The 27686-nt window shown below is 49.4% G+C and overlaps 1 protein-coding gene and 1 pseudogene across 2 annotated transcripts in view; one reads left to right on the forward strand and one right to left on the reverse strand.

Annotated features, from left to right (window-relative positions):
- Positions 1-27686, reverse strand: part of LOC139048797 (rab11 family-interacting protein 4A-like) — a 280271-nt gene that overhangs the window by 134329 nt on the left and 118256 nt on the right. For both annotated transcript variants that reach the window (XM_070523451.1, XM_070523450.1), the window contains exon 2: positions 2443-2557. In XM_070523451.1, coding sequence (XP_070379552.1) covers positions 2443-2557 — 115 coding nt within the window. The remainder of the gene's footprint in view (positions 1-2442; positions 2558-27686) is intronic.
- On the forward strand, positions 16012-16191 carry LOC139049350 (U2 spliceosomal RNA; annotated as a pseudogene).

Genomic DNA, 27686 nt, shown 5'->3' on the forward strand with positions numbered 1-27686 from the left:
GCTAATTTCTTAGACAACAATGCAGCTCTCGAAGGCAACGCTACAGTGCCAGCCGAAGCGACGCAGACCAGCCCATTGCGGGTTTTTCATACGCGGATAGACAATCGCAAAAGCATAGCCTATAGGAATCCAGTTATGATACCATACCTGCCGCGTTGCAACAAGTATGTCACAAAGCTGGCTATATATGACTTCTACAGCAGTTACGTTGATTTTATTCCGCTAAAACACGTTTGCTCACGACGAGTAGTTCATGGTATAATATCGAATTTTTCCATTTCCTCACAGAAACGCTCGGCAGTAGCACGGTGACTTAACTAATACTGGAGCTTAGATTCTACACGCCTCACTTGCTTCTTTAACTGCTTGTCAACATTAGGCGGTTCTTCACGTGTTTATTTTTTTTAAGCGGCGGAAATTTGAAGTAAAGTTAATGAAGGCTTACAGCTATTTACAGAGTACAAATAGGAATGTACCAATATATATTCCCTTTTCCGTGCTACACGTTCAACTCACCTCTTTAGAGCGCGTTTGTTAATGATTAATAATGCATGTTATGTTCCTCTTTTTTTGTCTATGTTACCAAGTGTATATCATTTATTTATTTCAATTCTGCAGTGTGTTTTGCATTGTTACCGTGGAAATATTTCACTGTGCTTTCATATATTGTATAACTGCAATGTTTTATGGCCACTATATAAATGTAATTTATATGGCGCTTGATGGGTTACCCCATGCAGCCATATTGTACCTAAGAGGGTGAGATTACCTCAAGCCGCGTCTGTGCGGCTTTTTTCCCTCATCCACCTCCATTTACCACTCCTCTGTACATGTGTGTGTGTAAATGGAAATTAATAAATTAAATCAAATCAAACTCACTTGAGAAATTTACTGGTGCTTGTTGCTTGAGGAATATACATGACGAATCTGTTTGGCAAACTGACACAGGCTGCTCGGCCCAATTTTTTTAGTGAAGTATGCCTGCTGGACCACATAGCTGCAGCCAGAAAGCAGTCGAAGCGTCAATGACTAGTAGTATGGGACATATTGAAGATATCGAAATTCCCCCTGTGGAGGGTCAGAAATCAAGTGAAAGTATATGCAAGGCTTGTGGTATACTTTCTTTATTAATGTTTGCGATTGGATTGGAGCAAACTTAAATTAGCCTGCAAGGTTCTCTTTTAAGTACCGACGAAGCGAATAGTTATCCGTTTGTATAATTAAATAACGCTGGATCGAGACATGGTGAGACAAAAGGTGCTTGAATTTTCCTTTTGTAGGCAATCTAAGCTGCGTAGTAGTAGCTCGAGAATACTTCAGCCATTCCAGTTGGCGCTGTAAAAAAAGGCTTTATGGTTTTAATTCGAAGTTGAAGTGAACTGATGGGTTTCGCGAACATAGCGTGCCTCGCCATACGGACAGTCGTTTGCTACCGTTACGTGATCAGGGGTGTGCCATATTGTCGATAAAGGCTACTGAGGGCCACTATGATACGTTTCATCACTTTCAATTGAGTGGCTGTCGATCTAAACAACGAAACTTTTCTCTCAGGTGATTGCTACTATGGTGTTTGTGAATTAACTATGTAAATACTCTACATGACACGCCGTCGTGTTAGCAGCTATGAGCAATTCGTTTTTTGGAGGCCTGTTTCAGAGGGGGATGAAAGTAGCAGCAAACATTTTCATAAGAAATGCGCGCCTAACTATTTTTTACGCATTAATGAATGGCCATATTTGAATAGAACAACACACCAGAGTATTAGGAATCATGATGACAGCTTCGCTGGGCAGTGTCTTTCTAACATCGGATAACATGTTGACGCCAATCACCAAATTTTTCTTCCACGTAAAATGCAATACCTCTCATAGCTAAATACTAAAGGAATGTTAAGTGTTTAGCGAAGCATCATACACAACTTCGCGCGTTGAATTTGCAGATATTCTTTATTTAGTCAAAATTTATCTATAGACACGGCGCATATATGCATTGCAAAACCTAGTAGACCGCTTTAACGCTGCTTAGCTTGCGATATCCAAGCCGCAAAGTTTCTCGACTCACACGCTTTTGACGAAGAAACTGTGGTTAAGGTATTGCAGCTGAAAGAAGCCGACTTATTCTTCAATACGTACGGCTCGAGTCACCTATACCCCAAGCATACACAAAGGGAACGAGCGCGCGCGGCAGCCGAGCGAGCCGGAGCGAGCGGCGTCCTGGCCGTGACGTCACTCGCGAGAGGGCGCCATTCCTCTTTCTCGGGGCTAATACTGTGTTCAGTGACAATAAACTCCCATTTGATGACGATACCAGTGTTGTCGTTTATATATTTTTTTTCCTATTATAACTAACACTGTTCAATTACTGTACGCTGTTGATTGTGTCCTTCCTGCCTGGGCCTGCAGGTAATTGCGGTATTCAAAGAACGCACAAACAAGTACGCACCGACGGTGTTTCCGGTGTTAGCTCCCAGCAGCGCCATGACCCCTGCGGCAAAGTCCTTGAAGGAGATGAGCCCCCGCTGTCCAGGGTCCAGGCACTGCACCAGTTGCACCAGGGCCTGTTGACGAAAAGAAGGACGGGGGTTCATTCCTCCGTCGATGCCTGCCATACTCCAGCACGCTGTGTGCCGCGTCTGCTATCTCGTCATCGCCGTCATCAACCTACTTTCGCGTCCACTGTAGGACTAAGACATCATCCCGGCCATCTCTAATTACCCTTGTCTTGCGCCAGCTGACCCCATCTTATGGCTGCGAATATACTTCTTTCATCACACCGCCTAATTTCCCGCAGTCCTCGACTATGCTTCCCTTCCCTTGGCATCCCACTCTGTGACTCTTAACTGCGGTTGGTAATATCGGTGAACGATCAGTCGATTAAACGTACCTCGCAAAACGGTTAATATTCATCGATGTCCAACTTTCATTTAGTCGACTTAATCTTGTTCGATTAATCATTTTCCAGAGTTTGACTCGAGTGGCGCGAAAATTTTGAAATCGTGCTAGAACGGTGCAGCACGAGCAGTGCGGCTGTGGAAGAGCGACTATCGAATGTTTTTTCCGAGTCCATAGTGGTGCCGAGCCCCCCCCCCCCCCCCCCCCGAGCGTTTCCCCTCTCTTCCCCAACACCGCACACGCCACCATGCCGCCCGAAGCCGGACGCTCGAAGTGTCCTCGCCATCCAAGGCACGCTATAGCAACCCAGTCGTTGATCGTCGTGTCCCAGCATTCGCGCCGGTTTGGAGCATATTGACATAGCGATGGAGTTCGAGTCGATTGCAGCAAATCTATAGCTTCCGAGCGTCTATTCTCGCATGCCTGTCGCGTGGCCATTCAAAGAAGGTGTCGGTTTCGGCAAAACCTCACGGCCAGTTGACATTCCTTCGCTCTGTAGAAAGGAGCATGTGGCTTAATATCCGAAGCCATTTATTTGCTTTTCCCAGGTGAATATTGCACTATCTTGCACATTTTAGTGGGACTTCACCTTGCACTTTTGCCATTTTTCTCATTTTTTGTTTAACTGCACTGTAGAAGGATTCACTGGAGCCCCGTATCTAATTTATTTCTGCTCTACCTGCCATTTTATAACATATATTGTGTATCTTTTCAGAGGGTGCTAGTGTCAACTCTATTTAGTATTTACCAAATTAAATATTATTCTTTATCAAGATTTATACACTTGTATTTCTAACTTGGTTCCACCACTCAAACATTAAAAATACTATCCTACAAAAGTAGGTAACCGTGTTTCAACTATCTGAACGCGTCTTACAAAAATTTCGATTAATCAATTAACCGATGAAAAACCCTTCATCGAATGCGGTGAATCGATTAAAGCTAAAATGGTGAACGAATAATCGTTAATCGAATAAAAAAAGTTAGTCCAGCATCCCTAGTCTTAACATATACCACCGCTTATTTCTCTAGTATGCAATGAGCGTAATATTTCACGCATTCCCACGTCATATAAAGTAGTGCGCCAGGCGCATACGGTCAGGCAAACATCCTCAGCATCCAGTAAAGAATATGTCTCGCTTTAAAAAAGAAGAAGAAGAAAGAAAGAAAAGGTGAAGTTCAGCTGAGGACATCAGCGGTTACTGCGCATCGTAGGTAGAAAGAAGGCTGAGAGAAAAAATAGAACAGGAAAGAAGTAAATATCAGCAACAAGTTAACACCTTGCATCAAATAATCTGTCAAACTGTCACAGCCCCAAAGTGTCACTGTTCGACATACAGAGAGACGCAGCTTAACAGAGAGACACAGTGTAACGGGGTATCACACAGTCAGTCGCGCAATCCGGTCTCTCTTTAAACAATACAGCACTTCATCTAAAACCGCTCGTGCTGACATCATGTGAGATCGGTGTCCAGGTATCCTGAGTATGGAGAGCGGACGATTATGTAGCTTATCTATAGAGTGGTGGAGACGGTTGTTATTGGTACGTTATTGTTTCAATAGATTTAGAGCATTTACATAACGCCCCCAACTTTTTAACGCACAGACGCGATAGAGGAACGGGCTGTAACGACTTCGCTTAAACCCTACCCTTTATCCGTAGAACACACATTGTATTCTACGTGAGTGTAATCGAGATCTAGTCTCTTTGCACGACTTTTACTTGGATTATGACGTTCGACCTTCTCATCCCACTGTAACTAGGTTGCTGAGCTGTGCTGTATGCAAAGAAGCAGAAACAGCACCTCTTTCTTCTATGCGACATCTTTCTCCACTGTAGCTAAACTGTGTTCGATGAAGAATGCCTTTGTGCCGATGGCAGCATACAAATTCGTACATATCAACACGGGATATCAACAGGAATCTACAGTGGAACAATATCTTGGGGCAACAGCAACCAGAATGTCGAAAGAAATAACCATATAGCGGAAGCTTTCAAACCATATTCACAACTTCGTTTCAAAGAAAACTCGAGGCAAAAAAAAAAAGAGAGAGAGAGAAAGCACGCAGGCGATTATCAACATTCGCAAAAGGCGGAACGGACACGCATGTACACATATGCTCATGAGCAACACAGATTTCGCAGCAGTTGCCAGTAAGCCATGTGTCCCCTTGCCTCATGTCCTCCTGTCCGTAACAATACGCTTTGCACTATACTATGATCGTGTACAAACTATCGCGGACAACTTTCTGTGACAACGAAGTGAAGGCTACAGCAATGGCTACAGGGGCGGAGCTTCCGCACGAGTGTTACTGCGTCAAGTAGTGCGGCAGAGTCTGACACCAATTCCTGCTTCGATTTCGTGAAACCGATCACGAATCGGCGCAGCTTTCTACTTGCGAGGATTTCGCGTCTGCCAAAAAGCGGAAGAGAACGCGAGGAAATATACTTCACGCTTAAAACCGCAGTGTATATTATATCTGGTTTTAAAGTAAGGGTCTCAGCATTAAAGATGGCAACATTTCCTATTTCGACAGCTTAAACGAACGCAAATAAGACTGTAGGACTATTTTCAGGAGTACTGACGTGCGCACTCCGCCTCAGTCGTTTTCCCTTCATGCACAAAGCTGTCCGAAAGCATACTTCGATCTTGTTGCCGGTTCGTATAATTTGCAGAGGTACTGCGCGCATACTACGGTGCCAGCACTTGCTGAAATTGCAGCCCTGCGCATGCGTATGCGTGCCATCGAAACTACACGACGGACGCCCACTGGCCGCCGCTGACCGTGCGGACGATTGCCGCATCCTAGCAGACGACGCCAGTGCGCCGAAACGCCCCGCCGAGGCAGGTGTCGCCGCCTGTCGTGGCAACCAGGAACTCTCATCCGCTATAGCGCAAGCGCGCGACGTTCAACTAGACGGGAGACGATCTGTCTATCGAAACGCGCTTGAAAATGGCTTGCTTAGCTTGGTCAACAGAAGATCACTGCAGTTGCGCTGAATGAATTCTGTGTTGCGTATAAGTTGATTGACCGCTAGATCGAGCGGGCTTTAGCAGTGCCTAGCGGCTAAAATTCGATTTTGGCCGTAGCAGTGCTTTCAGCGATTTTTATATTATTTCTAGAAGATAAAAATTGCAGATATCGGATAATAGATTAACAGCGTTCCTGCGTAATTCTACTGGGTAAAGACGCAACACCAAACATAGTGCGTTATCGGACATTACGCTGAGCACCATATCGAGTGCAAGCGTGGGAACGAACCAATCAATAATGAGCTCGTCATTTGATTAGGAAATGGAGCTAACGCTCTGAATGTAAATGTTTCTTTATCAGGCGCGGTAAATAGATAGCGGAGATTTCACAAGCGGTAATTTATTCGCGTCACAGTGTTCTGAATGATCAAATGTCGCTGCCGACTAAATTCATAGGCACCGCTAACTTGAAATGCCACCTTGCACCTAATGTCATCTGATAAAAAATGCATCATTTCAAGTTTTATTGCTCTGCTGCCGTAATACGAACCATGTTTCGTTGATGCAACGTTTAGCACAGCCTATGTGAATTTCGAGACAAGACATTAAACACTAAAATACCAGAGCGACGCGCCAGGAATACGCTTGAGAAACCACGACTATTGGAATGTTTATCTTAGGCTAGGAACAGCAACATTACAGCAACCGATACTGCAGAAACCTGAACTGCAGAATGGAAAAAATATATATATTAAAAGATTGGCGGCAAAATCATCACTTACAGCCAGAACAGCAAAGTCCTCCGAGGTCTACTTGCGGGGATCTATCTATCTATCTATCTATCTATCTATCTATCTATCTATCTATCTATCTATCTATCTATCTATCTATCTATCTATCTATCTATCAGTCAGTCAGTCAGTCAGTCAGTCTGTCTGTCTGTCTGTCTGTCTGTCTGTCTGTCTGTCTGTCTGTTATCTCTGTTATCCATCTATCTGTTATCTATCTATCCGACCGACCGACCGACCGTCCGTCCGTCCGTCCGTCTGTCTGTCTGTCTCTACCCGCCCGTCTCCGTCCGTGCGTCCGTCCGTCCGTCCATCCGTCTGTGTTATTACTTAGCAATGCTTGGCTGCTGGTACTGATTCTTTGGCCTTAAGCCTGTTTCACATGCGAGCGATTGAGCGAATGGAGCGAACAGCGGCGCGGCGCTGCGAAGCTTTTCGCGAGGTTTCGTTTCACATGCATTGCCACCGCGCGTCTTCCGCCGCTGCGAATATCAATGTTGCTGGCAAAAAACGCGGGACTTTCCGCCAGTTTCGGTAGTTTGGACTACTAACAAAAGCATTGATTTGCCCCTGCTTCTCAAATTTTTATTTTATATATAGATATTCTGCGTTTTCAATATCTAAATCATGCTTACTTCTCATCTTTTGCGTTTTTTTTTTGTAAATAAAATGTGCATATGCGGCGCACAAACTCGCGAGCGGCTCTGTACGCTGCCATAACAGACGCCAGCGTGTTAACCATGGTGTCAACAGAGATGGATTTATGTGCGCCACATGAGGATTCTACACAGATCTTCTTCTGCTCGCCTTAAAAAAAAGGCTTTGCTCTAACTCCGGGTTCCACGGCGCTGGTGGGTGAAACCTATCTGGGAGAATCGGAAGGAGGAATCCGAGTTGCACACCGCGGTGGGTTGTGTTTGCACAGAAGTAGTACTTTACTGTGCAATATTTTTGTGCAGATGCCTCTGCTCCTGAACGCCGAAACCGAGTGTACTCAGAAGTATTATAAGATGTTGGAGAAAAGTTTGAGGCGCTCCATGACCTGGTTGAAGGGTCGCTAACGAAGCCCTTCGTTGTGCGGGAACCTATACCGTCACGCCCAAGACTTGCAATGACTGAGCTACTAGGTAGTTCGCCGCCTTTTATTGATAAATCGCTTATCCGAGTACGCCAGCTTTACTTCTTTGCTTCCTTCCCTGTACATGGCATCGGGGATGCAAATTCAAGATGTCGCCCTGGCATTCAGAGTGGGAATCTTCACAGCTGATAGTAGCAAGTAAATAAACATCGTCCTATGTGCAGGCTTTCCCGCACCAGTCCTCCTCTGGTCACGTGGGGAAGCGGGCCGTTCGGAAGCGGCGCTGCCGCTCTGCCGCTCTGCCGCCGCGATGAAATTCCAACTTGCCCGAACCTCGCCGCTCACGCCGCTGGTGCCGCCGCCGCCGCTCGAAACCAATTTCTGCGGCGCGGCGGCAGGATTCGCGAGCATTTTCGCTTGCATGTGAAACAGGCTTTATGGCTATAACAGTTATTTACATACTCTGCGTATGAACTTTCACGCCATATATTTGCTGTTGCAGATTGCAGTAAACGTCTCTGTCATCCTTGCGGTCACTGCTGTACGCGTGTTCGTCGCTGTTGTGGCTGTTTTCTTTCTTCAATTGGATTTCTTTCTTAAATTGGTTTGTTTGTTTGTCTGCTTGGTTGCTTGGCTTGCTTGTTTTCGCGACCACACTCCATCACAAAAAACATAACCACGCTTCTACCGTTACCGTCAAGAGAACGCCTGACATAACTATATTGCATACGTTTCCGTGCCAGTAATGTGTAACATTACTGGTTTAAAGTTGACTGGCGTAGTAAAAAGCCCCCCATACGACATAAAGCTGCAATTCAAAGGCAAACGCACGAGTCGTCCATTCAGTGCGACATTGTACATGTCCATTATATCCGCTCTCACGTCTGCATTACTGTTATCAGAGTCATGCCGGACAGTCTTTACAAATGTGCCTCACCGACTGGTCTGAGCAGCTGGGCAGCTGACGGGCGTTCTGCTGTCGTGGCTTGGATACCGAGCCCCGCCGTACGTATACAGAAGGAGGCAAAACAAAAACAAAAGCACTGATAACCTCCTGATGGCGAAAATTAACGCCTGCCCCATACTATTTGGTGTCCTTTGTAGCTCATGCATAGCTACAGGTGTATGCAATTATATTTTTGTGCCGCGTAAATCGATCAACGAGGAGCCGTTCCGAAAAATAAGTTAGCAAACAGTCCATTTAGGAAAGCCGGCAGTCTCCCGTCCTTGCTTTATCTCTGTCACGCGCGTGGAGCGGATGTTTATTCTTACGGTCGCCCCCACTACCTGCCTCGAGCGTTTAATCGGTGCGATGCGATGCAAAGAAATCGATACACGAGGGCGAATCAAGAAGTATTTGCCCATATTTTTATTAGCCAAAAATAAGGTACATGCAGGTAATTGCAAATGTACGTACTATTTTAAGTATCTTATACCATTTTTCCACATAGAACCCCACACCAGTTCAGAGGTGGTCCCATCGCAGTACCAAATTTGAGATGCCCGTGTGGTAGAATTCGTCCGGCTGACTGTGGAACCACCGTCGGACTCTCTTGGCTTCATCGTTGCACGTGAATCGCTGTCCTGCCAGGAACTTCGGTGCACAGAAAATGTCGAAATCACTAGAGGCGTGGTCCGGACTGTATTATGGTCGGTACAGACTCTCCCAGTGAAATGACCGGAGCTTGTCGGCGAGTCACACTTGGTTGCTCGTATGCCGTGCACGCCTGAAGCACAACCGCCGTCTCCAACAACTGACAGCAGCGCCGTGCCGCGGGACTACCGCCGGATAAGACCGGGCCGGTCCAAGAAAGGTCCACCGATGGGAATTGATATGTTGGCTTTGAATATACAGCCGTAATTTGGCTAAAAATAAATAGCGCCAAATACTTTTTGAATGGCCCTCGCATACTTGCGATGCTGGCTAGTTTGACAAGCGATGCTTGTGACCATAGGAAGCCACAAGGACGCCAGAGCAAAATTGCTCAACCTGGCCCGTTGAACCTAGCAGCTGCTGTGTTATTACTCTATCAATAGAACGCAGCCCAACGCTCTAGAATGGATTGCGGATAGCTGTACTTCCGATCCATACGCCTAATTGGAGAGACCCCCGATTTATTTATTTATTTATTTATTTATTTATTTATTTATTTATTTATTTATTTATTTATTTATTTATTTATTTATTTATTTTGTTCGTTCATTTCTTCAATTGAATAATGAAAAGTCATCCCAATTAATACAACACGATGTTTGCATCCTAGTATTCTTAAAGTCAGCAAGTTTCTTTCATAACACAGTACGTTACGAAGCGTCGTTCCTTAAAAGCAAAAGTGGAGCATTAGGAGCAAACAAGCACTTTATTCGCATACACAAGGACTATTCAGAAAGCGCGAGTCATTGCTGTATGGCCTGTAAAATATGGCTACCTAAGCAATGTAGCCTGCTCCACTACGAAAGATACCATGCTTTATGTCTATAATATGCACGGGGGGGGGGGGTGAAAATCTACCGTACGTTTGCTCTAATTTTATGTTTAATTGGGCGCAGCTGACGTTCTGAAAAATTCGAAAAGCATTCGAAAAATATCCGCATTTCAGAATAGTGACTATTCGATTCGAAGACCGCATCGAATAGGACACTATTCGATTTGTTATTCGAAAGTTTGGAATATTTGCACCGCCCCTACCTACTTAATAATTTATTCTCCACTAGAATAGCATGCCTCTTCGTTTTGCTTTTGCGTAAATGTTGCTGCATGTTTTTTTATACTTACTTATTCAGTTATGTTTAGTTTGGGGCGCTTATCGGGAGGCGTTTACGCAGTGAAACGCCTTTGTAAAGAAATGAGCAGAACCAGGAATATCCTTTGTTACAAAGATCGCGCCCTGAGAGCTCAAAATAAGGCAGAACAACGATAACAACGAATCGCCAAGACAGAACAAACCCCATTTTGAGCATGTTTGATATGCCTTTTTTTTTTACTCCGGTGAGTTATTATTTTTTTATTCTGCGCGCACCGCTTCACAGAGCAATCGAGCAGCGCCAACCTGAAATACTCGAGGGCGACGGCGTAGTCTGCATCAAGTCCTGACACTGAGACGAGGAAGAATGCAGACGTCGCCGCTTCGTGTTTCAAGGCAAAAGCGTGGAGACAGTCCTCTTCCCGACTCTGTTGTTCACCGACTGGCGGCACTGGAAAACTGCCAACGCGAATGTGCAACGAAGAGTGCGTGCGCGGGCGCTTCGACATAACTGCACCCTAAGTTTATTTATTTATTTATTTATTTATTTATTTATTTATTTATTTATTTATTTATTTACACCTCAAACACCCCATTTGGGGTTTTGCGTGAGGGTTGGGGATATTTAGGTCATATTTTCAATGAGTGCCTTGAACGATGAATGACTGGAGTGGTGCACCGCTTCCGCAGGTAGATGATTCGAGTCTTTCGCTGTTTGAACGAAGAAAGAGTTAACATGAGCGGTGGACCAATATCGAAATGACCGATATCTCCAAAACACAGCGCCGGAACAGAGCGCTCCAGCGCTGGGATGCAGAGTATACAGAGGGAGTAACCGGACGGCAGCCGATATATGTTCAAGGTGCCCGGTTGAGTACGCTGTTGTTCTGGCGTTTTGTGGGTGCTTATTAGGCAAATTCGCTACAAAAAAAAAAAAGCTCCGTTACAGTGGTGTTGCACAATACACGTGTAAGATAGCATGGTGAAGCGAAACGCACGTGCTTGCACTATATGCAAAACCCATCCGCCACGGTAGCTTAGTGGCTCACTGCGCTGCAGGGTCCGATACTGCGGGTTCGATCGCGACCGCACTTCGATAGGGGCCGAAGTGCAAAAGAAAGAAAAGGAAAAAAAACCTTCCACCTCAAATAATCTCAGGTAGTCAAAATTAAGCCGGAGCCCTCCACTACGCCATGTCTCATAATTATATGGTGCTTTCTGCTCGTATAACCCCCAAATTTATTTAGTTTAAAGTTTAGAGAAAATATACGAGGGTAAAACAAAAGATGGCGGGCAAATGTCATTCCCTAACTTTTATCTCGCCGTTGTCATTGGCCGAGCGTATACGCTCATCTCAGTCGTGGTTAGCTGAGTTGCAGTGTTGCTGAGCGGCCATAGAAAGGTGGCCAGGCTGTGCTGTCCCCGTCGTTACACGGGTCATTTCGTGGTAAATTCGGCTCTCCGTAACAGCGTCCGACCGCACGCGTACCGTATCCATCTAGAGTTGTAATAAACTTCAATATGGAAAACTTCAATGCGCATCGATTTCGGTGCACCTGAACGTGCTATTTCTTTCCGCCACCTTTACGCAATTCCCGCTGGAACAGTGCCGAACGGCGTATTCCAGCAGACAACTCACACTTGGCGTGCAGCTACGTTTGTTAAATTGTTTAACAGTTTAAGCTTAACAAAATGTCGTTTTGTTAAACTTCGCTCATGCAGTGTCTCCAGCAGCACCCTTTGGAGCAATGTTACTTCGACGGCGTGCTCCACTTCATCAAAGCCGCGAAGCTGACAAAGCGGGGGCTTTACGCAAATTTCCCTTATCAGCTAAGGCATACGCTCATCGTCGACAGCCTGTCTTTGCGACGTCGAGCTGACACCATCGATCTGTCGTGTCAAACCGACGGACAACACCGGACAAGGCCAATGCTGTCCTGGACACCGTCATAACATTTATCCACCAGGCACGACTTTTATCGACCAGGACGTCATTTAAGTGAGTAGCGCTTAGGCCTATAAACCCAACTCATCCACCCCTTCCAGCCACTAATGACTCCAGCCAGGAGCGGACGCTTGGAGGGCAAAGAATTTAATAGATACATTCATGTCTCTCGTTTATCTAATGACGGCTTTGAAAGCACGATTCTTCCCTTCCATTCCCTTCCTCTTGGACACAAGGAGCGAAGACGATTTCGGCAAAAAAGAGATTAGCTACACCGCCATCTACTTTTTCTTCTTTAACGAAAATAGCCGCTTTCAGACACTTCGTTTCGTATGTATACACACACACAGCCTGCGAAACACCGTACGACACACCGTGGACCGTGTCGAAACAAGGAGAGTTTTCCGCAGCGCAGCCGCGCATAACGGAATGAAAAGTGTGCACTCCCGAAGCGCGCCGGACGTTTAGGGCAGCCAGGCGTGAAACGATTCTTGCTTTGCGATCCACATACGCCGGCCGGCCGATTCGAGGCGCCCTTGCTCGGAGGGCGATCTCTCGCCCGGCCTATATAAGCACGCGCTCCCGACAAAGGAACATCGAAATCACCAGCGGCTATACGCTTTAATAGCCCTTCGTCGGGAACACGTGGTGTGTGTGTGTGTACGGACTTCCAACCTCCGAGCAATTAAAGCTCGCGGCCCCTTTCGCGAATCTCGAGGAACGTGACCATGGGACAGCCTGTATCAAGACGGCGGGCAGCTGGCCTCGGTATTTTCGGGGGAGACCCGCAAATAGCACGTAGTTCTCGTTTCAGATGGGAATACAAGAGGAGAGCGATAAGCATCTATATAGACATCACTGCGAGCTCGGCGTGTAGTACGAGTGTATTCGAGATCACGGGCCGGGGAGCTTTAGTCACGAAGAAAGAAAGAAAGAAGAGAGAGAGAAAAGAAAGGCGGTCACCAGTCGGAGTTGTAGAGGTGAGCTTATCTCTTCTGCTCGGAGCATGCGCGGTCCAGTGCTCACGATGTGCAGCCGTATAGAAGAAGGGCGCGCGCCCCAGCTGAGCAGTCTTGCTGGCAAGACTTTAAAATCTCCGAACAGGATGGGAGAGGGCGACAGAAAGGGTGAAGGAAAGTGAGGGAGAGAAAGAGAGATGCTGTGTTGGCCTCGCAAACAATACATTCCGTTCCAGCGGCCAAGCGTGGAGAAGAGAAAAAAGAACACGATGCGGCTGCGCGCTATCACCATGTTTGGGCCAGCGATTAGCGAGAAGCTGGGCGCGAATCAAGATCTTTTAGGTGCGACCGCGCACACAACAATGACGCTCCACGATGAGGCCGCTGAGAAAACGGAAGCTGCAATAGCCGGGTACGCTAAACTTTAGGACAGGAGGCTACAGTAACGGATCTGAGAACTATAAGTGTATTTAAGTGGCCTAGAAAAAGAAAGGGAAAAAATAAAATCAAAAGGAAGTTCGCTCGGGCATGAAATTGGTGTCCACCCTTACGATTCGGATAAAGACAACACGGCGGCACCAGCAGTGAGACTATACGAAACGCGAGCTCGACATTTCGTGCTCTAAAAAGCGTGAAATATAAGCGAGAACCTGCGATATGCTCTACCATCAGGAACACGGCTTACACCATCTGTTTGGGGACCAAGGCACCTTTTTTTTTTTACTTCCTCTTTTCGTTTGAAAAATAATCCGCCGCTACAAGTCGAGCTGGAGACCGCCAGGATTATATGAGCAAGAAAAAGGCAAACGACTGTGAGGCACGCTTTCACTGAGACTTTCAACTGCTCGCGATTTTGCGAGCACGAACTCGCGGTTTGTGTTCCCGCTTTCCGCCTAATGCAGACATACTATGGTGCACTGTGCTTTGAGTGCACATTAGATGACATTGCAGATGGTCAAAACTAATTAGAAGCTCTGAACTACTCTGCACGTGCGCTGGTTCGGGGCGTTAAGCGTCGTAATCTTTAATTTCAATCAATTTCATGCTCACGGAGGCCATTAATGTTGCCGAAGCCATTCCAGCAACGCGCGAAAGTGGCATTTTAAATCGAGCATCTTGCGCTGCGACAGGACAGCGTTTCTTCTTCAACTCGCGCGCACAACTTGGTGTGCGTTCGTGCTCTGCGACTCCATGCAGAGTGTTGGTGATGTAAGGAGCGGTCGCCAGTACACCGCATGACGGTGCCGACTTCTCTTTTAGAGTAACGTTATTAAAACAAGGAGAAGAAGACAACGTGCCGCGCGGCTTTATACCAGAAGTTGTCCTCCGAGAGAGGTGGCGCGCAGGTACATTACCGCGCGGATACCACGGCGACCCGCCGACGAACACGTGCGAAACAATTAGTGAGGCCATACGGCAGCTGCTGGGGTAACAGAGAGCGCGCTTGCGGACTGGCTGCACCTGGACTGCGGCTCGGCAATGCGCCAAGGGCCGCGCCACGTCGCCTGCCTGCGAGAGGTGCGGGGACCCCGAGACTCTGGGGCACCTTCAACTGTGCCTGCCCATCCTTGACGCACGCACGTTGCGCAGTCGTCACCGCTTACAGACGCTACGGCCTTCCAGCGGGCACAGAGACTGGACCCAGATGATGTTCCCAGTGCGCCCGCAGGTCCGTGCGCTGCGAAGCCTGCTGGAGTTTCGAGATGCAATTGGAATCGCCACCTTGTAAGCGCCCGCTGCTACAACGCCGGCCACTTTGCTGAGGACCACCCCGCGGGGGAGTCTATTACCCCTCATCCTCCCTCTTTGTCTGTCCACTTTCACTTCCCACTCCCTCTCCCCTCCCGACGCTTCGACGTGCCTCCTTAGGGATTGTAGAATGAAGGGTCAATTCTTTCTTTAGCTCACTATCATCAGCGTAAGTGCACAATTTTCCTGCGCCCTTTATTTCGCTTCTATTGCGATAGCAATTAAACGAACACTTCAAGGGCGTTCGCACCCCCGACCACTTTGGCGTCCGTTCGCGCTGACACCGCGTCGACACGGCATCGGCGGCGCACGCGGGGCCACCGTGCGGTGGATTACAAGGCCTCGGGAAACGCTCTGCGCGTTTCATTGCAAAAGACGACGAAGTGGCCGCATGCATAGAGGCCGCATGGGTGCGGTCCGCTCAATCGGCTCTGCAACGGAGCCAGTGCAGCGTCCTGGCATCCGCTGGATTCATCAGGCTTGTACGACGCGCAAACACTACGTCCCAGCTGAGTACCTGGGTCCATACGCTGGTCTGAGGCGCAAGGAGCAAGGAGAGTATAAGTGCCAAGCAAAAAGCAAAGGAAATGCACGGCAGTCTATAGCCATAAACAGCGCCTGTGTAAATAAGCGATTCCACTCTGTGAAGGTGCACGACCAGCACACGACACAGAGGTGACACTGAATTTTGAACAAATGTACGAACTCATTCAGGGTGATATTCATATACGCGTGTACGACGGAACCGCCACCCTGAGGAGCCGGTGGAAACTATAGACACGCGTGACGTTTCGACGCGACCGCCGCCACCAGAGAGCAGAAGGAAAGGAGATACGCAAGCGCTTGGAAGGCCGACAAATAGAGGGCGGTGCGTGCGTAGACATTGCCGACGCGGGTCAAAGTGCAGTATCTGTTCTTATCAGCTTAATATCTGATACTGGTTCTATTTGGACCCAAGATATCAGACTAATTTTTGCAAGTTGGAGGAGCGGTTGAAGCCTGCTTCACTTCCGCCGCGGGTCGGTCCGGCACTGTGCTATCTCCGGGATCGGCCCACGGTTTTTGCATACACACACACGTAAAATGCACGGAAGCCTAGCCGGAAACAGCTTCGCTGTGAAAAAGCGCTGACCGTTTTCTCATCTCGTGCACCACCGAAGCGCGACGCCGCTTTCCCTGTGTTCTCCAGAAGGGCAAAACAGCATCCGTAGCACACGTCTGCTCGTGATAAAAGGACGCACACAGAAGAAAGGTATAGAAACTGGCGTCCACCCGCGTCGCCCTCAATGCGTCTTCCTTTCTTTTCTGGGTCTACATTTGGCCCACAAATCGTGTCTCTCAACAAATGCTAACACACAGACCCAAGAAGCCGTTGTTGCGCACCAACAGCTAGTAGCCGCAGGTTGCCTCGGAAGAGGTGCTGTAATCCACTGTAAACGCGCGGGAAGCGGGACACGCGCTTGGAATTCCCGGGCCGTCGACGGTCTCGAAAAAGGGGGATATGCTCGCGCATGCAACGGACTCGCCCGCACCCGTCGGGACGAGCGGCAGGCAGCCCTCGCTGCATGCAAGCACGGAGGGGGGGACCTTGGAACCGCCCGCTGTGTAGAAGCCCGCTGTGAGCGCGCGACGCCGCCCGCCTCGGAAACCCTCTCTGTCGGAGCCGCACCATCGAAGGAGGGGTCAGTGGCGACATCCGGAGAACGCCGTTCTTGGCAACGCCAGCATCGCTAGACCAGTGCGTATACTTCCGCAGTGGTCTACCGACCTTCGTCCGGGTTGCACTGCCCGCACCTAGGAATACGGTATAGCGACTACACAGCAGTTTTCGAGTCCTTGCTGAATCGAATTCGGATAGCAGGGCTCGGTGGGCCCACATGTGACAGAAGCGCACACTTCGAGGGGCGCCCATTACTATAGAGCGTGCGCCCCCACAGCGTTTCCTTGTTTGTTTTTTTTTTTCTTGCTGTTATATTCTATACCCTATCTTTATTTATTTCGTTAAAGACGCTTGCTTCTTGGTGGCGATGACGGCTTGCAGAAGTGTTTAACGTGCTTTCATTCATTGCTTTGATCTTTCTGCCTCTGAATGCGCGTAGAACATTTTATTCGCGCATATCCGAAACAGTAAGCTAGAGGAGGGGGGGGGGGTATTTACAGAAATATAGCATTTTACGAGTATCCGACTTCGTACTAAATTGACCGCTCACGTTATATTCACTGTGCACGTATACTGTATTCGTGAGGTTTATTTCGTTGTTGCAAATACGGGCACAGCCGCGCTGCGAAGCTGTTCACCAAGGTACAGCTTTTAGCAGCCGCCCTATTCTTCCGGCTTCTAAAGAGAAAAAAAAACAATTGATTTGATTTGATGTTGAACTTACATCGGCTTTGGGCAAAAGCCTCTGCTGCTTTGGAACATTTGAGTTTATTATGTTGGAAGAACAAGGCGTCCCCGCATCATATATGTTTGTAGCTAGGATATAATGTGCAAAAAAAAAATTGACACACGAGTAAAAACACTGAATCAGTCATTCCGAAAGCGATTCGTGTAAGAGATGGGACGACGCAAAGCTCACTCGCGGCCTCGGCGCCGGGAATCGAGTGTGACGCAACGTGGGCACCGCTGCACGGTCGTTGAACACGAAAGCGTCTCGCGCACCGTTTCCAAGAAACACGACCCACGCGCGCCTATAGGCGCGCGTGGGTCGTGGGTCGTGCCTGTCCCAGCTACAGCTTCTATAGAAGCTGTAGCTGGGACAGGCACGACGTCACCGACGCGAAAGTATGCCGCGCAGCTTGCGTATGCAGATACAGCAGGCGCCTTCGGGATGCGTACACCTAAACACAACGCAAGCCTCACAAAAAGCTGCAGATTTCGCACACCCATTGTATGAGGCCGTGTCTTTAGTATACAGCTTCTTAACGCGAAGCATTCTTTGCCTCCATCGTGGCACATTGCGGTAGGTAGGTAGGCTTCTGTGTCGCCTCACTTTAAGATAAAGAAAATAATGTGTGACCGATGGAAGAGTCGAGCCTCTGCCCTGGAGCGCAGTAGCCCGATGCTCTAACCACTAGGCCACGATCGTTTCCTTTCCATTTTTTTTTCTTCTTTATCGTACGCGTACTTCGTTCAGAAGGCAGCCATACCTTTGAAACACTAGGCCACTTCCTCGTTTATAGTTCTGACAGCTCGCACTTTGAGGTGCCGTGTGAGACTGCACGACATCCGGGACCTGTTCACCTTGACCCGTGTTTTCTTCGTAGTAGTTTAAACTACACAGAAACTGCGACGTTGTACCAACCTCATCATCGCCCATGTTAATCACGTTACAACATTTCTCCGCCGGAATACAGATGGCATCGTCGTTTCAGCATACGCCACATGACGTAGCCAAAAGTACGTACGATTATATAACACGCAGTTGCTGATGACGTCGCAAACTCCGTTTTTCTCTCGTACGCTCGTCCACGGTCCACGTGGCCGCAACCCAACAATCGTCATGTCGTGAGCTCGCGTCGAACGGCCGGCGTAGATAAGTCTTTGCTGACGTACGATCGTCTTCGACGTCCTAGTAGTCGTGCATGCTGTCACACGTGCGTTACCAACCCACACAAACACGACTACTCAATTTACACAAACGCGTTGGTTCATCTGGTAACGGTTTGCGGGACCGCAAACAGTGCTGGATATAGTCAGGTGTCTGCAACGTGCTTCGCATAACCTCGATTCCGACAATGCGAGGGTGGTCAAATTTTTTGAAAGTTACTGTTATCATTATTACCTGCTTCCTGTCCGTCCTTCCCGAAGCCGTGCACTGTTCCTGTCCGTATATACAATGGCTGCATATATCTGCATACAAAATACAGAGGCATAAGTGTGGGGACGGCGATTAAGGGCGTAGCTTGTTCGCGATGGTCGTGCGGTATGTGCCACGAAGCCAAAACAAACGCGCTGCTTCAAGGGCGTGCGCGTATATCGTCGCGAAATTAGCTGTGCCAGTTGACTGTAGCGCGAGACCGTCTCCAGCGCTCTTCCCCGCCCCTGGTTTTGCATGCAGATGAGATACCGACGTGAAAACGAGTTTGACTTGATTCACTCATTCACTGCTTGACTGACAGAGTGAGTGAGCCGATTGATTTTACAACTCCAAATCAACACAGGGTCTTTTTATTTGAAAGAGCCTAGGTTAGGGCCTATTGGTATTCCATAACTGAGGTTTTTCAGCGCACGAAAAGGGACAAAAGACAGTGGCAAGACGCGGACACAGCGCTAACTTCCAACAATTCTTCGTGGAACCTTCGTGGAATAAAACAGTTGTTGGAAGTTAGCGCTGTGTCCGCGTCTTGCCACTGTCTTTTGTCCCTTTTCGTGCGCTGGAAAACCTCAGTCTTTTTATTACACCGCTTAGTCAAAAAACAGCTTAATTTTATTGCGAATATCGCGGGGCTGGGCTTTCGGCGGCAGAGACAGCAGACGACGAGCCCGTCTGGCAAGCTCTGTAACGTGAGGTCGCATGTAGTCTATTAAGTCATTTAGTTCCGGGTTATTTATTTCTTTATGCACGCTGTCACACCTTCGCGGTCGCAGTGCTCCCACAGAGACGCGACAGACGGGACCCTCCAGAAAACGTTAATCTAGAGGCTTTCTGGCTCGATTGTCCACGCTTTTATGCAACTATATGCGTTCCGGCAGCTCTTCGGCCCACTTATAGTCCGACGAACAGAAAGAGGCCACGCTCGACACCCTATACAAAAGGCCGAGCGCATAGGAGCACGCGTCAAGACAGGTCACCGACCTCCGGAGACACGCGACGAATCGTCGTCAAGCGGACAAGAAGCTGCGCCTTGCGGTCGTGTCAAGCGCCCGTAAAAGACGGCGATTCTCAAACACGCAGATAGGGCGTGCTTTCTTCTGCTTTATATATATATATATATATCTATATTTCTTTTTACCACAGAAGCTGCGGTCTATGACGACGTTTCACGTGTACTTCCTGTACCAGATAAAGAGAGGGCTTCTTCATTTCTATTATTCCCTTTTCCTTTTTTTTTGTGCACTAGGCGCCAGGAACGCGTACTGTTATGTGATAAACGCCGCTGTCGTTGAAACCTTTTAGGTAGGAAGACCGACAGACAGCGCATGGGGTATGCCCCAATGGGTATGTGCCGGTTTTCACAATAGTAGTCTTGTACAACACATCACCAAGCGCACATCCATCAAAATAGAGATCACTAATTTCGCGAAAGTCGACGATCATCCCCAAAGGACGGATACGCCACCTCCAATTACTTCTTCTATCGTTCATTTTTCTTTATTTTTTGCGAGAACGCGGAGAATCGTTTTACTGCAAATGAAAGAAGCGCGGAAAGTCAGGCAAAGCTGGGACCTGACATTCAGCCGCACAATTTGTGCTCACCATTTCTACGTGCTGTCTGAGCACGTTCGCCTTGCTCCATGCCGGATCATTTTACACCGCTGATCCCATACTCGGCTAATTAATGCCACATAATGCCGCTAGAGTGCTCCATGCATTCACGAGCCGCAGCGACCACTCAACAACTGCTTGAAAAAAAAATTAAATTATGGGGTTTTGCGTGCCAAAACCACTTTCTGATTATGAGGCACGCCGTAGTAGAGGACTCGGGAAATTTCGACCATCTGGGGTTCTTCAACGTGCACCTAAATCTAAGTACACGGGTGTTTCCGCATTTCGCCCCCATCGAAATGCGGCCGCCGTGGCAACAACTTCTTGAGAACAGCGCCAAACGCATTTCGTGATATGCTTAAAGCCATTGGGCGGCAACAAAACTGAACGTAAGCTGGAGAAAAATACGGAAATTATTACAGCTCAGACATGGCAGCTGTTCACCGTCAAAAAAAAGAGAGAGAGAGAGAAAGGCCGACAAGCCATTATGAGTGCGCCCCAAGTACGGCACAAACTTCAGAAGACACACACGCCGCACGCGCACGTGTACACACCTGTGGCTAGCAGACGACTGCACGAGCAATCCAAACTAAGCATGCTTCGCACGGCAACTCCGTTTGCTTTCACGAGGAACAATATTTTAGATAATTTCGAACGGTACAGTACTAACTATTTCAGATCTACGACGCCCAAAAAAGAAAAGTCGCAGTTTCGCATAAAGGAGAAGCGTCCACTGCGATAGCAAACTAGTGGAGAGCTATAAGAAGTCAGGATAGTAGTTTTATCGGCCATATAGACTTGTAAACATAGACCTACTAACCAATTAACAAACATGGTGTCACGCGCGCACAAGCAAACATGAACACATCTCACTCGATGTCCGCGGAAACTCTCTGTCAAAACGCTCCAGTGAGGAAACGCGGCAGCAGCAGAGAGCGAACTGACCTTCGTGCAGCCGCTCGCCTCAACGCCAACTAAGTCGCGAAAATGCAGCGCTGAGCGGACTCCGTACGAGTCGCACATGGCTTTCCGGATAAAGCGGCCCGGCCGGGCCCGCACGGCCGCCCGGAGTAGTACGCACCCGCCCTCGCGCCGAAGCCTTTCGTGCGACGGAAGGCGGCGCGCTTCCCTGCCCACTTTCGTCCGTTGCGTGCGCGAGAGTGATTCGCAGTTGCAGGCTCACCCTCGCAACCTTTCGCTCGCACATACAGCATATCGCGCGCGGCGACGAATTCATCGCCCTTGGACTTTATACAGAACCTCACGACGACGACGACGGCAGAAATGCGCCTGTAGTGTCCATATTGCTACGAGGCGCTGCAGCAGAGAACGATGATGGGAGGACTGGCGAAGACGACGACCGCCGATAGTCGTGCGCTCGGGCTCAATCTTGTATGCCTGTCTTCTGCCCATTGTATATGTCGTAGTAAGAATTCGATGCCAAAGCGATGGATCGATTGGTTCGTTAAAATTCACCCCCACCGTCGGCGTCCGAGACACACCGTCAGAGACGGTCTGCACAGGTGGCTCAATGGGTGACTTAGGTTCGAAAGGACAAAGCCGCTGCAGTAACGAACGAACAACAACTTGTATTTACAGATAAGATTACAAAGTTCGGTTACAAGATTGCATAGTTTCAACAGTACATCGGTTACAAATAGCTACACTGGTTTGGACCACATAGGGCGACCCTATTTCGGCAGAGCCGATGGTGCTTAGCACCGAAGCCAGGTCCAGAACTCCCCTTTGGAGCGCTGCGTCCGCATTTTGTAGACGTAACGCTCCGCCCACAATCATAGCTGGCGAATTGCCGCCGGGTTGCGTCTCAACTGGACAATCCATTCACCAATCACTGCGTTCAGCAGAACTTGCGTGCGGGATTGGCCAGCCGAACAACCAAAAGTCAAAGAACATCTTTTTTAGTACAGTTCACAGTGCAGAATCCTCACCCGAAATACACAATATACAACAACAAAGGGGTGAGGGTCATGCCAGCTGTACACATCGCAAGTTCCGAGCAACGGCTCTCGAGCACAGCCGGCGCAACAAGCACTGACTAACAAAATACATTCACAAATCCCTAAAGCCTGGGAACGTCGGGACCATGTTTTCCAGTGCTCGAACATGTGCGCGACGCGATCGGATTCCAAGAACCCGCAGGCCATGCGGCGCCTTAAACAAGCAATTGTTTGCAAGCCAAACTGTCACAGAGGAGCCCGGGATAATTGCCCACCCGCCGAGGTCGGCCTCGTGTCCGGGCCGTAAGCCGAAGAAGACGTTCCCACGGCGCCTCGGAACCGAGACAAAACGGCAGGGTCTTTTGTGGCTCAAAGAATCCCTACGCCGGTCAGCGCGCGGTGCAAAGCCGTCAAAGTCAATGAGGCTGGCGCGCCTGCTTGAGGCCGCGCTATCTCCGTTGCCCGCGGCTAGACCCGAACCAAGCACTCTTCAAGGGCGCCGATGAGAGCACCGCGGAAGTCAGACGGGCCCACCCGTTACGGCGTTTGACGCCCAGTCGGGGAGATCCCAGCTGGGAAGGAGTTTACCCCCGCCAGCCGGCCGCGCGCAAGGGAAACGCCTGTGGGGATCCCCAGGAAGCACAATGCGACGGGGGTTCGAAGCTCCCTTTTTTACTGTGAGGCGCGACCGCAAACGTGGCGCTGATGGCCTTCTGCGCTCCCCGAGCAGTGCGGCAGCCCTGGGTGCCGACGGCGTGGTTACTCTGCTTGCTTGCAAGGCCCCGCTCTGGGTCAACCGTTAACAGCCATTACTCAAGTGTGGAAACAATCTCGTCGAGACGCATGTCCCCTGCCCAGATGGCCCGCGCCGTCCGTATGGGTTTGTTTTGCAGCCGCCCGTAGCGGGGCTTACACCCCCCACCCAAGACGAGACAACAACTCGCTTACAGTGTTGTCGAAGCAGAAACCAAAACAAACCAAAACAAAAGCATGCTGCGTGTAAACTTGTACATACGCCGCATCTGGACATGACAATTAAAAGTTACCAGCCAATCTTAGGCAGCGCGTTTTAACGATGGTCTGAGTTCGCACACGTAGGAAATGCGTAAGCCGCGCCTTGCTCATGACAGTAAGCTGGCTCGCTGGTTCGCCCAAGTAAGCTGGCTCGTTTACTGAAACAACACAAATAAATGCCAGCGCCATATGATGAGCACTCTACGCGGCACATTCCGTAGAAAGTGTGAACACATGAATAAGTTTCACCGTAAAATAGGTACAACCTAAACACACACAAAGCAAATACACAAACGAAACAAATAGTAAGGCTTCCCTGATGCAACAAGGCTCGCGTCCTGAAACTATAATATGCAGTATCGTACAAATATGAGCCGGAAGGACACTGTCAGCCTCTAGCTTGGGAGGAAAACATACAAACATACATCATTGAGCTTAGATGACGACACACGCCAAAACAAAAAAACACTAAAACAACAAGGTACACACAGAAATGCGGCAGCATGAGTTCATCGTCCAAGGTCGTCTGTGTGGTTACCGCAGTCATATCACATCACACCACACTTGTTTCCTTGTCTCCACTGTTCGTCACTGCGGGTTCCCTGTCTTCTACATCCTTTTCCCAGCAATGGTTCGTCAGACGCGAAAGTGCGTCGGCGTTAGTATGTGCGATTCCCTTTCTGTGTCGCACCACTACATCATAGTGCTGTAGCGCTAAAGCCCAACGCGTAAGTTTTGCTCCCTGAGGCGTGGACTGAGTGAGGTACGCAAGAGGGTTATGGTCGGATACTACAAATATTTTCCTGCCAAACACCCACGTGTCAAACTTTTTGAGACCCCAAATGACGCCAAATGCCTCGCGTTCAATCGTAGACCACCGCATCTGAGTGGGCGTGAAGCGGTGACTGGCAAAAGCAATGGGGCACTCTGTGCCATTGTCGGTCATCTGAGCTAGGCATGCGCCCACGGCAATTGCAGAGGCATCGGTGAACAGCCAAAATGGCTTGCTTGAGTCTGGAGTCGCCAGCTCTACGGCACTACACAGAGCACCTTTGAGACCTTCGAAAGCCTCGTTGGCCTCAGGAGACCACGGAATGCAATTGGGAACGTGTTTAGCAGTCATCTGCGTGAGCGGCTTCGCTATGGCCGCGAAATTTGAAATGTATCCCCTGTAATACCCACAGAGGCCAAGGACGCTTCTCAATTCCTTTTTAGTACGCGGCACCTGCAGTCCCTTGATGGCTGCGAGCTTAGTAGGGTCCGGGCCATGCTTGCCGGAGCCTACCACATGCCCAAGATAGCGGATAGATCCACGGGCCACCTGACATTTTTCGAGGTTCGCTACCAATCCCACTGATGTCAGAGCTGAGAAAACAGCGTGAAGGTGGCGGATATGTTCCTGTATCGACCTGCTGAAAACAGCGATGTCGTCCAAATATGCGCAGGCGTAGTCCTCGTGCTGTGCTAACAGCTGATTCATGCTTCTCTGAAAGCTAGCTGCAGCGTTCCTGAGACCGAATGGCATCACCCTCCAAGCGAATTGACCCAAGTGTGACACGAACGCCGCAGCCCGCTGCGAGTCGTCCGCTAAGGGCACCTGCCAATAACCACGACGGAGATCAATAAGGGTAATATGGCTAGCCTGTCCGACGTTCATTATTAAATCCTGTGGGAATCCCATAGGAAATGCGTCTGGCTCGGTCATCGCGTTTAAACTCCTATAATCAACACAAAGTCTCACTGTGCCGTCTTTCTTGGGGACGCACACCAACGGATGTGCAAAGGGGCTTTCACACCTATAGATCAACCCTAATTCTAGTAGTTCCGATATTTGTTTGGAGACTTCGCTTTTCAGGGCTACCGGAATGCGATAGGGGCGGCAACGCTTTGGCACGGCTCCTTCCATCAGTTTTATGCGGTGCTCGTTCACCCGCGCTATCCCAATTTCGGCCGTAAACAAGGCGGCATGTGTCTGAAACACCTCATTCACCAACGCTCGCTCCGGCGGTTCCAAATGTGATATACTGTCTGCGGGTAAGAGGGCCGTAGTGCCGAGAACCCTACCCGGACGCGGCGTGTACTCCACCTCTCCGAACTCGCGGTCGTCGTGGAATATAACGCCTATGCTAGCTACACGAGACGTGTACGGTCTCAAGTGGTTCGCGTGAACGAGCATGCGCCTTCCTTCCGGGGTTTCGATGTAATAAGAGTGCTGCCTGTACTTCTCCATGACCGTGCAAGGTCCCAGCCACTTTGGGTACATCTTACCAAGGCGGTTACTATCGAACGCAAGCACCTGGTCCCCTACCTGAAATGCCTTTTCTTTCGTGCGGAGATTGTACTGAGTGGCATATGCCCTCTGCTGGTTGGTCGTAGTCAAGTCGGCCGCCTCAGCTGCTATCTGCAGCTGCTTTTTCAATTTCTGCATGTACTGCGAGGGTCTATCTGCGACCAAAGCGGGCACCTCCTGCTCCCCTGACCACGTTCGTTTTAATATGGCGAGTGGGCCGACTGGTTCTCTCCCATACATCATACGGAATGGCGACACGCCCGTAGTATCGTGCGGGACTTCTCTGTAGGCCCACAACAGGAAAGGGACAAATTTATCCCACTCTCTCCCCTGTTTGCTGATCACGTGAAACAGCATGTTTTTGAACACTCGGTTCCACCGCTCCACCGCTCCGTTGCTTTCCAGGTGGTCAGGCGTGGAAAAGCGAGGTGAACAGCCGAGGCGCGAGAGAAACTCATTGGTGAGTGAGGCGGTAAAATTCGTTCCGCAATCGGAACAAACTACCTCTGGTATCCCGGTTCTGCTGAAAACTCCTAACATCGCGTCGCAGGTTGCCTTAGCTGTTAATGATGTGAGGCACACGACCTCAGGCCAGCGGGAGCAAAGATCTATAATGCACAAGGCGTAGCGATGGCCGCGACTGCTAGGGGGATCGATCGGCCCTATAACGTCTAGGTTTACCTTCTGAAAAGGGTACTGCGGCCTTACTAGAGGCGTGATGGGCACTCGATCTGATTGTCTTTTGTCTGCTCTGATTTGACACCCGTGGCAACTGTTGCAGAATGCCTGAACGTCTTTTTCGACGCCTGGCCAAAAGAAACTAAGCTTAATCCTCGCTCTTGTCTTGCGACAGCCAAGGTGGCCGCCCCAGCATGACTCGTGGGCGAGACTAAGTACCTCAGCGCGCCGCGCCGTAGGTAAAACTAGCTGTTTTACCGGCTGTCCCAATACGTGGTCGCGGTGGTAAAGCAGACCATCAATCACGATCATGCCACCCCTTCCTTCTTCCGCATTTTTCCAGGCCCTGCTCAGAGTGGCGTCACTCTTTTGTTCCTCACGTAACGTCCCGGCGTCACCCTTCACTGTATCGGAGCTACTATTGGATTCTTCTTGTGCCCCTTCCGCGTTCGGATGCAGCGCATCGCACTTGCTCGCACCGGTAACCGGGTTTTCGGGATCAACCTGTCCCCCACCCAGTCCTACGGCTGTAACCAGCTCCTCGCTGCTGCTCGGCGGGAGTTTTTTGGTGGGCAGCTCGCAAGCCTCGTCCCGACCCTGCTGGAGCGCGCTCCAGTCCTCTGCTGAGAGCAGGCAATCCGCGCTCACGCTCAGCCTATCCGTGAGTGCGCACAATACTGGCGTCGCCTCCTCCACTTTGGAAAACACGGGTTGGCCCTGTTTTAGTGTCAGGGGTAGCGCCACGAGTTTCGCTTCAACTCGTTCGCCAAAAGCTGCGCGGAGATTTACACTGCCATGCGACTGTGCTAATTCCGGTGGCACGGCACTTTCGCGAACCACAGTTATCTCGGCACCCGTATCCACTATTGCCTTCATTGTTCGGCCCCTACAATTGAGAGCTACACACAACAAGCGGTCACCCACAGCTGGGTTCTCTAGCGCGACCCGCGCGGTGAGCCTCTCAGGTTGTTCCTGCTGGGCGGCCGTGTGCGCCAGCCTTTCGCGGATGCGGGGACAATTTGGCCTAATGTGCCCGGCTGACCCGCACTCAAAGCAAACTGTTGGCCTCTGCTGTCCCGCGGGTGGATACGGTGATTTCGGTTTTGTCCTCTGCCCTTGGTGCGAAACCAAACCGCTGCTGCTGCGGTTCCCAGTTGTAGTTTCCGGGCCCTTAGTGCTGGTGTCCCG

Source organism: Dermacentor albipictus, chromosome 8 (assembly GCF_038994185.2).
Source record: "Dermacentor albipictus isolate Rhodes 1998 colony chromosome 8, USDA_Dalb.pri_finalv2, whole genome shotgun sequence".
In the NCBI taxonomy this organism is placed as follows: Eukaryota; Metazoa; Arthropoda; class Arachnida; order Ixodida; family Ixodidae; genus Dermacentor; species Dermacentor albipictus.